Source organism: Eleutherodactylus coqui, chromosome 10 (genome assembly GCF_035609145.1).
Source record: "Eleutherodactylus coqui strain aEleCoq1 chromosome 10, aEleCoq1.hap1, whole genome shotgun sequence".
NCBI classification, from domain to species: Eukaryota; Metazoa; Chordata; class Amphibia; order Anura; family Eleutherodactylidae; genus Eleutherodactylus; species Eleutherodactylus coqui.
The window spans coordinates 85643106-85657269 of NC_089846.1; the positions used below are offsets into that span (position 1 = coordinate 85643106).

The 14164-nt window shown below is 45.0% G+C and overlaps 1 protein-coding gene across 1 annotated transcript in view; it reads left to right on the top strand.

Moving 5' to 3' along the window:
- Positions 1 to 282: 282 nt before the first annotated feature.
- The window catches only part of SASH3 (SAM and SH3 domain containing 3), a 44881-nt gene continuing 30999 nt past the window's right edge, over positions 283 to 14164 (top strand). The window contains exon 1 of the mRNA XM_066581439.1: positions 283 to 422. Coding sequence (XP_066437536.1) covers positions 366 to 422 — 57 coding nt within the window. The 5' untranslated portion in view covers positions 283 to 365. The remainder of the gene's footprint in view (positions 423 to 14164) is intronic.

Sequence of the window (14164 nt, forward strand, 5' to 3'; positions counted from 1 at the left end):
TATATGTGGGCATTGGGTATTAGAACCACAGCAGGCCTGATCTTTGCCACCCATCTACCCAGGTCACCAGGAGCCCCTCGACCAGTGACTTGTATGATAATAGGACAGGCTGAGCAGTATCCTAGTCTCTTCTGGGGGGGGGGGGGGGGGGGGGCATCACTGCTGCGGTTTCCTTCCTCATTTACAGGTCTCCTCAGCCTGCAGTAACACTCCGAGCAAGAAGTTACTTTTTTGGCAGATCATGTGACCTGGCTTCCTGTAATATGTTGTATGCTATCACACCAGAGAGGACGAGCACAAATCTACGCCAGTCCTGATACATTAACCAATTGTATCTACGAGGCCAAGAGAAAAAGTCATCCGAGATGTTACGGCGAAAACCGTCCAACGCTTCGGACAAGGACCCCGGTCAGAAGAAGAAGGTAGGAGGCACCTAATATAAATGCTGCACATGTGACTATGTATCCCCAATATGCAGAGTCTAAAAATGCTTACACCCCCCCCATGGATGTAGCAGAGTTGAGTTGTTTAGCTGACATAGTTGATAGTGACATCACAATAAATTATCTTTGGTTGGCTGACTGCAGTGTATTGAGGCCTGGACTGCACATCATTGAACCAGTATCGCCACCATATACAGCGGTGTTCATACCATAGCAGCCTGCAGTACAAAGGGCAACCCCCTGTACTGTTGATGTATCTAACCCTAGCAATTGGGAACCACACAGCACTAGATAACTAAATGTTATTGAATTTCATAATAATCTAATGAGGCATAATTTTGCCTGCTGAGCTTCTGTATCTAATTCCTTTATGTGTAATACTGTTTACTGAGCTGTGTATCCAATCCTTTAACGTGTGATACTATTTTATTGGCCCACTGTATCTAACCCTATTATACGTGATACTGCTTTCTGAGCTGTTGTAGCCAAGCCTATGATGTGTGGTACTGCATCCTGAGCCTCTGTATCTAATTCTTTTATGTGATACTATTTACTGAGCCATGTATCTAATCCTGTCATGTGTGATACTATCTTATGAGCTGTGTATCTAAGCCAGTCATGCTTGATACTTTCTGCTGAGACATGTATGCAATCCCATCATGTGTGGTACTATCCACTGAGCTGCTGTATGTAAGCTTATCATATGTAATACAGGCCACTGTATTTTATGATGTATCTAACTCTATCATGTGTCATGCTCTCTACTGAGCTGCTGTATCTAAACCTAACAGGTGATACTGTCCACTCAAATTCTGAATCTAAGTCTATCATTTGTGATACTGTCTGCTGAGTTAGTGTATCTAACCTTGTCATATGTGATATTGTCTAATGAGCTAAGCCATTAGGTCTGATATTATCTGCTCTGCCATCAGGTGTGATACTGTCTACTGAGCTGCTGTATCTAATCCTATGTGTGATACTGTCTACTGAGCTGCTGTATCTAATCCTATGTGTGATACTGTCTACTGAGCTGCTGTATCTAATCCTTTGTATAATATTGTCTGATGAGCTGTGTATCTAATCCTATTATCCTGCTATGTGTGATACAATCTCAGAGACCCCCTTCACTACTACTGGGGCAGAGAGCCAGTAGAAGGAGCAGCTCCCACTCTGGAGGACTCGAGTCAACCCCATATTACACGGTTGCACTATTAATTGTATGGACATCGTAAAACCGCTGCTGTCCGCTAATCTCTGGCGGTGTCAGCTTGTTGTGGTTTAACAAGACATTTTATTAAATATTGGCACGATCTCCCTAGCGGTCCTTAAACTGGGGTCAAGGTCCTCCACCTCATGTCCCACCAAGCTGGGCTGTACCACAGTGATTGGCAGCTCTTAGCCCAACCATGCTGCCACAACCTGCCCATCTATATGCCACTCACGGGGTCACGGGCATTAATCTGCATCTCGGTGGCTCTTTGTGGTCGCTGTATCACTAACTGTCATGTAACATGCTTGTCACATTGCTGTAGGGTCCCCAAACCAAGCAGATGATGAGGGTTGTCCTCCCCTACAAGCTGCTGTAAGACCTGATTACTGGAGGCTCATCTGAGGCGCCTCCACACCATCATAGCGACAATTTCCAGCATTTTACTGTAGCTTTCGTCCGCAGAAACCGCAATCGTCTTATTCTCCGGTCAGGAAGTCGACTACCTGTCATCTAACGGGAAATTGCGAGAGAAAAGTCTCTGCCAGTCATCAAAGCTCCAGAGAATTGTGAATGCAGCGTGACAAGATCAGAGCTGCGATTTACAGATTTCAGAGCTACACAACAATATAGAACGTATGATACCAAGGAACTGCGCAAATACCTTCCTTCACTCCAGTCACATCCAGAGCTGCATTCACATTCCTACTGCTTTATAGAGTGCAGTGCATTGTGGGAGTTTAGGTAACATAATAACATAGTATGTTGGACAATGTCCATCCAGCTCAGCCTGTTTCAACCCCCTTGTTGGTCCAGAGGAAGGCAATAAAAAAAACATTGAGCCAATTAGCTCCTGTGGCAGGAAAAAAATCCTTCCCGAATCTATATTTGCAGCCAGAGTAATCCCTGGATCACCATTTGAGATCATCAACCCCGCTGGTCACCTAATGTCTATATCCTGTAATATCATAGCGCTCTGGAAAAACCGCTAGTCCCCCTTAAACTCCTCTATTGATTTTGCCATCACCACGTCCTCAGGCAGAGAGTTCCACAGTCTAACTGCTCTTACAGTAAAGAACCCCCTTCTATGTTGGTGATGAAACCTGCTTCCTTCTAGATGTAGCGGATGCCCTCTTGTTACTGTCGCAGTCCTGGGTATAAACAGATCATGGGAGAGATCCTTGTATTGGCCCCTCATGTATTTATACATAGTTATTTGGTCGCCCCTTAGGCTGCCTGTCCACGGGCGCTTTTGCATTGCGTTCCCTGCAGCGATAATCTGGCCGCGGGGAACGCAATGCACGCTTTCCATAGCATTGCTATGCAAAGCGCAGCCCCCCTGTCCATGAGCGGACAATCATAGTGATTCTCCGCTCGCGGACGGCAAATCGCAGCATGCTGCGAATTGCCGTGATTCTCTGCAGTGAGCCTATCTGTCAGATAGCCTCACCGCGGAGATCCGTCTGCCGGCTCCTACTATAGGGCGGTGGCTTCCGCGGCGGAGATCCACCGCGGGATTTCGCAACACCTATGGACAGGCAGCCTTAGCCGTCTTTTTTCCAGGATGAATTTTGATGCCTCTCTGGATACTCCAGTCCTCCATTCCGTTTATTAATTTAGTTGCCCTTCTTTGAACCCCCTCAAGCACTGCAACATCTTTCCTGAGCACCGGTGACCAGAACTGTACACAGTACTCCATGTGGGGCCTGACAAGTGCCTTATATAGTGGAAGGATAATGTTCTCATCCTTCGCCCCTATACCTAATGCACCCCAAGACTTTATTAGCTTTTGCAGCAGCTGACTGGCATTGGTAACTCCAGTTTAGTCTACAATCCACTAGTACCCCCAGGTCCTTTTCCATATCACTTTTCCCTAGCAGTACCCCATTTAGTGTATATTGGTGACATCCGTTTCTCCTGCCCATGTGCAGAACCTTACATTTATCCACAATGAACTTCATTTGCCATTTTTCTGCCCAAGCCCCCAGCTTATCCAGGTCTGTTTGTAGCCGCACATTGTCCTCCGTTGCATTAATTATCTTGTATAATTTTGTGTCCTCTGCAAACATTGATATTTTACTGTGCAGCCCCTCTATTAGGTCGTTGATAAATATATTGAACAGAATGGGGCCCAATGCTGAACTCTGTGGCACCCCGCTAGCGACGGTGGCCCAATCAGAGTATGAGCCATTTATTACCACCCTCTGCTTACTATCATTGAGCCAGTTCTTTACCCAGATACACACGTTTTCGCCCAGTCCGAGCTGTCTCATTTTATATAAATCAGGCTATGCGGCACGGTCATAGTTAGGGCGCTTTCACACGACCGAGAAAATCGCATAAGAAAAAACATTGCAGGGCGTGCGAGGTGCAAGCGAGTGTAATGCGAGATTTCCCATTGAAAACAATAGTACACACGTGCAGATCCTTACAGCCGTGCCGGAGGACCACCACTTCCCTGGGGTTATGAGAGGCGTTTTTAACACAAACACTCGCCTCCGCAGGTAAGTCGCACATGCATGAGTGCAATATCAGGCCAAGTTTCACGGCCAGATATCGCGCTCGCCCGTGTGAAATTTGCCTTATGCGTTTAGTGTTGTAGATGGACTACAGTTACGGTTGCCACCTTTCTTACAAAAAAAAATAGGGCATGGCTTATCGCAGCGTTTTTTCTCCTTTATCTCCTGGATCCTGTCCAGCGGCTGTCCACATGCGCGGGATCCAGGCCAGCGTGTTCTCACAAATAGATGACGTTTAGCGTGAATCACACTAAACGTCATCTACTCACGAGAACACACTGCAGTTGCTCGAATTGCGTGTGAGACATCCCCCAGAACGGCCCCTGCATTAATAGTGGCATCCCCCAGATCAGCCCCAGCGTTAATAGTGACATCATACAGAGCGGCCCCAGTGGTAATAGTGACATCCCACAGAGCGGCCCCTGTAGTAATAGTGGCATCTCATAGAGTGACCCCAGGGGTAATAGTGGCATCTCACAAAGCGGCCCCAGTGGTAATAGTGACATCCCCCAGAGCGGCCCTAGTGGTAATAGTGACACCCCACAGAGCGGCCCCAGCGTTAATAGTGGCATCCCAAAGAGCGGCCCCTGTAGTAATAGTGACATCCCACAGAGCAGCCCCAGCGTTAATAGTGACATCCCACAGAGCAACCCCAGTGGTAATAGTGACATCTCACAGTGGCCCCTGTAGTAATATTGACATCCCACAGTGGCCCACTGTAGTAATGGTGACATCCCACAGAGCAGCCCCAGCATTAATAGCAACGCCCCACAGAGCGGCCCCTGTAGTAATGGTGACATCCCACAGTGGCCCCCTGTAGTAATAGTGACATCCCACAGAGCAACCCCAGTGGTAATATTAACATCCCACAGTGGCCCACTGTAGTAATATTAACATCCCACAGTGGCCCACTGTAGTAATGGTGACATCCCACAGAGCAGCCCCAGCATTAATAGCAATGCCCCACAGAGAGGCCCCTGTAGTAATGGTGACATCCCACAGTGGCCCCCTGTAGTAATGGTGACATCCCACAGTGGCCCCCTGTAGTAATAGTGACATCCCACAGAGCGGCCCCAGCGTTAATAGCGACACCCCACAGCAGCCCCTCTAGTAATAGTGAGATCTCACAGTGGCCCCCTGTAGTAGTGGTGACATCCCACAGCAGCCCCAGTGGTAATAGTGACATCTCACAGAGGTTCCAGTGGTAATAGTGACATCCCACAGAGCAGCCCCAGCATTAATAGCAATGCCCCACAGAGAGGCCCCTGTAGTAATGGTGACATCCCACAGTGGCCCCCTGTAGTAATGGTGACATCCCACAGTGGCCCCCTGTAGTAATAGTGACATCCCACAGAGCGGCCCCAGCGTTAATAGCGACACCCCACAGTGGCCCCTGTAGTAATAGTGACATCCCACAGTGGCCCCCTGTAGTAATGGTGACACTCCACAGTGGCCCCCTGTAGTAATGGTGACACCCCATAGAGCGGCCCCAGCGTTAATAGCGACACCCCACAGCGGCCCCTGTAGTAATAGTGACATCCCACAGCGGCCCCAGTATTAATAGTGACATCCCACAGTGGCCCCTGTACTAATGGTGTCCCCCACGGGGATGAAGAACACATCTGCCACATGCGACAGATGTTTTCTTCATCCCCGCAGGGAATGAAGAATTTCCTACCGCAGCTGTCACAGATGACAGCTGAGGTAGAGGATCCAGCTGCCTTCACCCCTTAATTGTTTTTCAGGAAAGGGCTTTAAATATAAACGCTTCCCAGAAAAGCAACCGAAACTGGTGTAGAAAGTTTTTAAAAAAGCATACTCACCTTTTTTCAGCTGCCAGGGCTCAACCGCGTCCTCTCTGCGCTGTCCCCGACTCTGCACTGAAGTTCTTTCAGTAGGCAGGGAATTCAAATCCCCCCCTGCTGAAAGAGCTGCTTCTGATTGGCTGAGGCGCTAAGCCCATCATAAGCAGCTCTTGCCTGTCATTCACTTTAATGGATAAATTGAAATCTCACCTTCTTGCCAGTTTGTGCTTGCTCCATACATCAAAACCACATGGGCCTCATGTGGTACAGAGTGCTAAGGCAGTCCTAAGCTTTCAGTCACGACCTGAAGGTTGTGGGTTCAATCCCCACTTGGTTCAGGTAGCCAGCTCAAGGTTGACTCAGCCTTCCATCCCTCTGAGGTTGGTAAAAAAAAATGAGTACCCAGTTTAGTGGGGGCTAATAAACAAATTACCTGCGGAATAAGTTGATGCTATACAAATAACAAGTCCCTTCCCCCCCATTTGAGTTGAAAATTATTTCAATGGGTTTGTTCATATAAGCATGTTTTTCCTGAGCATTTCATTAGACTAATTATGTTGGGAGCATCGGTGCGTGATTTTTTGTGTAAAATACGCCAATACACAGAAAAACACTGCACTCACGCGTGCGCATATGAGCATACGCTTGTGTAAATCCGGCCTTAATCAAAAGTACAAAAATACATAAACAACTAAATAGACAAGACATTACAGGAACTATAAGAGGAGGATGTATCTCCGCCGGCATCGCACACCGCACTCTTACCTAATGTTTCATGGCTGTTTTCATCATCATGAAGTGGTGATTACGTTCCATTGAAATTGACTTTTCGGTTGGTGTTTTTATACTTTGTGTTCACATGTTGCGGTAAAAAACAAAAGCTGCAACGGTTAAAACCAAGTTAACGCATGTGTTGCCTTCAATGTGGCTTAGCTCCATTTTCGGACCTGCAGGCTTTACTAATGATCTAGTAATGTGATTTCTTTGTTATTTTGTAATGCATTTCCTGCTCTTGTAAGGGCTTGTTCACACGTGGGCTGGAAGCTTCACTCATAGCCGTCATTACAGATTTCATTAAAATTCTAAATAAAATAGCGCACTTTACTGGGAAATGCTAGAGAGGAGAGCACTCTGAGACCTACTAAACCATAAAAAACATCTCCAATATGACAAGCTAACAAAACAAGTCCTGTGAGCATCAGTCTCAGGTTATTAGACACCTGTGAGAACTCACAGAATATATGTGCGGTATGGAACATAAAATGTAACTTTTATTTCATCTGTTAAAAATGGGAAAGAAGCCTATCACACGCTGTTCATGTCCGATATCCTAACCTAATAATAAATATGTGGGGTAACCGTCCTAAAAAGGACGACCCTACCAGGAACCCAATTGCCCCATCTCACCCTAATTTCAGGGGAAAATGTAAGAAAAAGATCTTATTATTATAAACAACTAGAGACAGAACCGAAGATACTTTTATCTCCTTTAACAACCAAATATATCTTACACAGGTATATTATACAATAAATAACCAAAAAAGCTAAGGTAATCATATTAATATGTCCATAAATCACCAATCCACATAGCTTACAACTAGATAAACATCAGGGTCATCTCAAAGACAATAACACTAGAAGGTAATGTCCATACTGACTAATCCATAAATATAGTGACGCTACAAAAAATCATATCAATCCTCCTAACCCAACGCATTTCCCCCTCCTAATTACATCTCTTTTGAAATATATCCACAATGAGGACGCCAGGAGCACATGGTAAAGTGCTTCTATGCTGAATGAGTACTGGAAGTCAGGCTTGTTTAACACAAACGTTTTAGTGCAGCTATTTAGCCGGAAATCGCGACCATCTGAAGCATTGGATTCCAATGCATCCATTCAGGGAGCTTAGCTAAGTTAGTGTACTATATACTCCCTCTCCCTCTCTGACAAAGTTTATGGGAGCTGCGGGCAAGGGAAGGGGGAGGGAGTTTAGCGCACTAGCTCAGCTAAGCTCCTACCCCCTCCCCTTGCCAGGGAGGGGCTTGGTCGCGGCTGCCCCTCGTTCATGCAATTTTAAGCCACGATGCAGGCAGCCGAAAATCGCAATGCCTCTGTGAAAGAGCCCTTAGAGTGAGCCGGGCAATCAGCTTATCGCTGGGGATCACAAGCGGCAGATCCCCAACGATTATTAATGGCCTAACCTGTGGATAGGTCATCAATAGTTTTTACCTAAAAACCCCTTTCAATTTAACCCAGGAAATTATTTTTTGTTAAAATTGCCCATTTTGTTCATCTTTAGACTGAAGTACAACTTTGTAACCACAATTATACAAAAAAACCAAACAAAACTGAATCTTACATTTCCCTCCCACTTTGATCAGATATTTGGAGGGTTCAGATCTACTTTTTTGCCCATTGTGATATTTTTAGCACAGTTTTTCAAGTTTTCAGAAGTTTCAGGAGAAATGTGGCATTTGTGCTCATTAGTCACCTCATTAGAGTCATGCAAACGTGCAATCGGTGCATGTAACGTGTGGGATGCAGATAACCTGGAGGTGCTAAGTAGTAAGAAACCACTCGATCAGGAAATGTTTTCTATCTAATGACATGAAGAACACATCGGAGGACAACTGACTGTCACGATCATGGATGTAGACCATGTCACCGTCCTCCAATGTAGTGTTACACGAGGCCTGAAATTACCTGAAATCCATGAGTAGCCCAAGTACTGCAGAGTGAAAGGGGGATCTTCATAAAGGGGCTTGAGGGAGGAACTCAACTAAGATGTCCATAAGAACTACTAAGACATACGAACAAGTGTTTTCCTGATGGCACTAACGATTTAATTAATTTATGTTTGACCTACAAATGGACGATCTTAATACTGATTTAAGTAAAAAATGATATTACGTTAATTGAACTCAAAGCTGGAGCAAGTTGATCCTTGCTCTACGGAGGGCACTGAACAATGCCTTGTGTGGCGCAGACTGTAAGCTCTCGCTCACGACCTGAAGGTTGCAAATTCAAACTCCGAATGGTTCAGGTAGCTGGCTCAAGGTCGACTCATCCTTCCGAGGTTGGTAAAATGAGTACCCAGCTTGGTGGGGGGTAATAAATAAAAAATGACCTGATAGTGCTGCGTAATAAGTTGGCATTACAAAATAACAAGATAATGGGGTGTACATTATGTGGTAAGAATTCCAAGACAGATTTCTGGGGAACAAGAACCAAAAACTAAGACGTTTTTGATCTGATGTCTGACACGTTTCAAACGCTGTGTGGGATTGGGAAAATGGCTGCACATTACTACTTAACGTTACTATAATTTATGCTAGAAATTGGCACAAATTTAAACTTAAATCTAGCTTAGTTGGCGTAGCTACCATATTAGTCTGTCAAATAGATGCGCCATCAGATACAGCAAATATATTGATACATTTCTGTGGACATGAGATAAGAAAATTGTAAAAAGTTACATAGGGTGCCTGCACACGAACGGAATTTCCAGCGCGTTATTTTAGGCACATTATGGCCACCTGCACACGAGCGGGTCGGATCCGGCAGCGAGAAATCTCGCCGCGGGACCCGACCCGAGAGCCTGCAGGGACAAGCGCGTACTCTCTCGCGCCTGGCGGCCCCAGCCCTTTCATGTGCTGGCTGCGGCGCAGCCAGCGCATGCGCAGACCGGAGCCGGCGGCCGGGTGAGTGCGTGCCCCGCACAAAAATAGGACATGCCGCGGTTTCTTTGCCGCGCGAGATTTTGCGCGGCCAAACCGCGGCCGTCTGCATAGGAGTGCGTATTGTAATGCACTCCTATGCAAACTTTCAGTGGCGGAAATCCCGCGGCGGGATTTCCGCCCGTGTGCAGGCTGCCTATCTGCCCCAGACCGCAGCCAATATACTCCTATGAGGATCCGCAGTTGTCCCTAGACGGACGGATTTGTATCGCGTTTTTTCACGCGCGTGAAAACATCTGTGACCTGTTCTAATTTGGGTCGGATTCTGCGCGTGAAGCCTCCAATACAAGTGAATGGGTGCGTTTTTTCACGCAGTACATCCGCAGTGCAGCTGCGGATGGAGTCACTGGTTGCTATGACTACAGGAAGTAGGCATGGTAGGAGGCGTCCCAACACACAGCACAGAGCTTCACAGGCAAATTTGTAGAGGGAGATAGGTAGTATTTCTTGCCAATGCAGGATGTAAGAATGCAAAATCTGTAGTAATGAATTCCTCTTGTGAATTTTTTTGCAGTGACTGAAATAAAGTCACGCTGGAGAAGCGCCTGAAAAAAGTTACATGGATCAACCATGCCCACAAAGACATCTGCTCACCGGGTGAAAGCATGTTGCCAGAATAATTTAACGGTGCTTGCACAAGCAAGAGGGACAAAACGGAGTCTGGGTGTTGGTTTTTAAGCTGTTTTCCAAGGAATGGGCAGTTCTCTAGGGGTTGGGTTTACAATAAGGGGTGTCTGCTGGTTTTTCTGCGCGTTTTTTTCCGCAACACATCCGCGTATATCCGTGCGTGATTTTTCACGCATCCGCACCTATCCGCAAGCACATTTAGGTACCATACGCGCGTGAAAATCCGCTAGCGGAATCCGGAACGCTCGTGTGCAGGCGGCCTAACTTATTTAAATAAACAAGGGGAAATAACTTTTTCCATCTGTCTAGACAAACTATTTACATCTCAGCCATCAGTAATCCGCTGAATGGTTTATTCTTTTTATCAGGGGAGCAGAAACCAAGAACAACTTGTCTTTTTGTTGGAGTTCAGTCTGTTCAGTCAGACTCTGCTCTGATCGGTGTCACTTCTCTGCAGCTTGTCGGAGGTATAAATGTGCTTCCTGCCAAGCTGTGCCGCCGCTGCAGTGAGACGAGGGGTTAATATTTCATTTCATATTTCTGTAAAAGGTATCTACAGAACTGAGAATATGAGACTTCAGCATCTGCCTGAGAAGTGAGAAGAAGAAACCGCACTCCAGCTGCGGGACGAGGGTTTCATTCTTATTACAAAGTGTTACTTTTAAACCTCTCACCATCATCATGTAAAGGCCTGCCTTTTAATGTGTGTGTATATATATATATATATATATATATATATATATATATATATATATCTGGTGAAACACCTCAATTCCTCCAGTTTTTATTGATTTTTACACAGTTTAAAGTCTCAAATGTGCTGTGAAATGAACGCAGAGAACAAATAAGCAGATTAAGATAAAAATAATAGTTAAACTGTTTCGCCAATTAAATCTAGATTTTTGCCTCTTCCCAGTCGCCGCTCTAGCTGATAAAACAGCTTCACACAATGGAGGCATTCTTTCTACAATTGCATTCAGATATTGTTCAGAAATGTTCAGAAGTTCCCACAAATCTGCCGCACTTGCGGGTTGCTTTGCTTTCACCCTTCTGTCCAGTCCATCCCAAACAAGGTGGGTTTAAAGCCCCATTTACACTGCAAGATGATCGCTCGAAAATTGTTCAAAATCAGCGATGAACGAAGAATCAGAGTGCACGAAGAGTGCATGATGGCATTGCGTTTAGATGCAACGGTTATCACTCAAAAGATGGCTTTTGAGCGAATTTTGAGCGATAATTGTTGTGCCTTAAATCTGGAGACTGTGCAGGTTGTTCCATTATTTGTAGCCTGCTGTCTTCTTCTGATCTTCTCAAGGTGTTCTGACGTAACATTAAAGAATGTTTTTAATCATTGTGTTGCTATAATATGAACCCCTGACCAACTAGGCGTACACCAGAGGATATTGGATGGCATATCAGTATGCAGTGGTAGCTCTTTTTGTCCAGTGTCCAGTCACTCTGTGCAAGTTGCCAACTCTGGATCAAACAAAAGAGCCCCAGACAATCATACTTCCTCCTCCATGTTTGACAGTTGGTGTTACACGCTCAGGAACCATCCAGTCACCTACTTGATGGCGTACAAAACCCTGAGTGATGTACCAAATATGTCACATTTTTATTCATCAGTCTGCAAGCCCATCTTCCACTCTTCAGTAATCCATTGGAGGGGCTGCTTGGCCCAGGCAAGGCTTTTTTTATTTTGCAGTCTCAGCAGTGGCTTCTCACTGATCCTCTACCTGCCAGACCTGCAGATAGAAGTCCCCTCTTCACAGCTGAAATGGAAACTTCTTTATTTATTTTTTGCCCTATTAAACTGCGCTTGAAGGTTTTGTGCTGTGAGGCGCCCATCATGCAAACTGTTGACTCTCAAATACTTGCCATCTGATTCTGCAGTGGCCTTCGGTCGGCCAGATCTTTTCCTGTCAGAGTTTCCTCCAGTTTCCAAGTGCCTTTTGATAGTATAGGAAACTGCACTGACTGCCACCTTGGCTCTCTTGGCAGTTTCCCTGTAGGACAGACCTTCACCTCTAAGGGTTATAATTGTCTGTCTGTTGTTTTTGGTTATGTACCTTTTTCTTGCCATTATGATAGCAATATGCTCTGTCCACATCCTGTAATGCAGTCTATTCCAACACTGGTTACATAGAATCATGATTTGCTTTTTGTGGTGCAGAGCAGCCATCCTTGATGTGTTCTCTAACATAAGTCCTTTGATTAAAATCATAAATTCAAAGGTTAAAATATCCTAATTTTAATGCTTTTTAATTTACTTTTGAATCTTTGAACCATGTTTAGTTATTTGCTGGACTTTAACTATGCTAATGTCAAAAATGACCTGAAATGTTCCAGTAGTCTGTGAGTGTGTATACATATACATATATACACTATATGGACAAAAATATTTGGACACTGTATGTTTTTCAGAAGAAGTGCTTTATTCCTCTATTTAGTAACTTTCGGCCCTCCTTTTGCTTATATTACAGCTGTAGCACGTCGAGGCATACTTTCCACGAGTACTCTGTAAGTCTGGGCAGGAATAGCTCGCCATTCCTTGTGCCAGGCTGCGAGAAGAGATTGTTGTGAGGATGGGCGTGGGTGGCGGTGTCATACCCGTCACTACAGTTTGTGCCACAATTGCTCGATCGGATGAATGGTTATTACAAAATGAGCAGCTTTTTATTTTACCCATGCCCTTCCCAGCATGGCGTGCGGCAAACTCAGTGTTTGCATATTTGCTGATTTTCTGCAGTGTCCAAATACTTTTGTCTATATAGTGTATACCTGGTTTACAAGAGGAAGTGGCAACTTTCCCAGGAAATGTACCATCTAGGAGTGTCCACTACTCCATTGATCTCCAGCCTACTTCATTTGTGATATGGACCATTGACTGCTCATATTTGAGTTGTTGGGAAAATGACATTAAATTTCTTGGTCAACTTATCATTAAAATCACCATGAGTCAGTGCAAAATATACATTACATATCCTGTACTGATCCGGACTTACATCCTGTATTATACTGCAGAGCTGCACTCACTATTCTGCTGATGGAGTCACTGTGTACATACATTACTAATCCTGTACTGACCCCGAGTTACATCCTGTATTATACTCCAGAGCTGCACTCACTATTCTGCTGGTGGTGTCACTGTGTACATACATTACTTATCCTGTACTGATTCTGAGTTACATCTTGTATTATACTGCGGAGCTGCACTCACTGTTCTGCTGGTGGAGTCACTGTGTACATACATTACTTATCCTGTACTGATCCTGAGTTACATTCTGTATTATACTGCGGAGCTGCAATCACTATTCTGCTGGTAGAGTCACTATGTACATACATTACTTATCCTGTACTGATCCTGAGTTACATCCTGTATTATACTTCAGAGCTGCACTCACTATTCTGCTGGTGGAGTCACTGTGTACATACATTACTTATCCTGTACTGATCCTGCGTTACATCCTGTATTATACTCCAGAGCTGCACTCACTATTCTGCTGGTTGAGTCACTGTGTACATACATTACTTATCCTGTACTGATCCTGAGTTACATCCAGTATTATACTCTAGAGCTGCACTCACTATTCTGCTGATGGAGTCACTATGTACATACATTACTTATCCTGTACTGATCCTGAGTTACATGCTGTATTATACTCCAGAGCTGCACTCACTATTCTGCTGGTTGAGTCACTGTGTACATACATTACTTATCCTGTACTGATCCTGAGTTACATCCAGTATTATACTCTAGAGCTGCACTCACTATTCTGCTGATGGAGTCACTGTGTACATACATTACTTATCCTGTACTGAT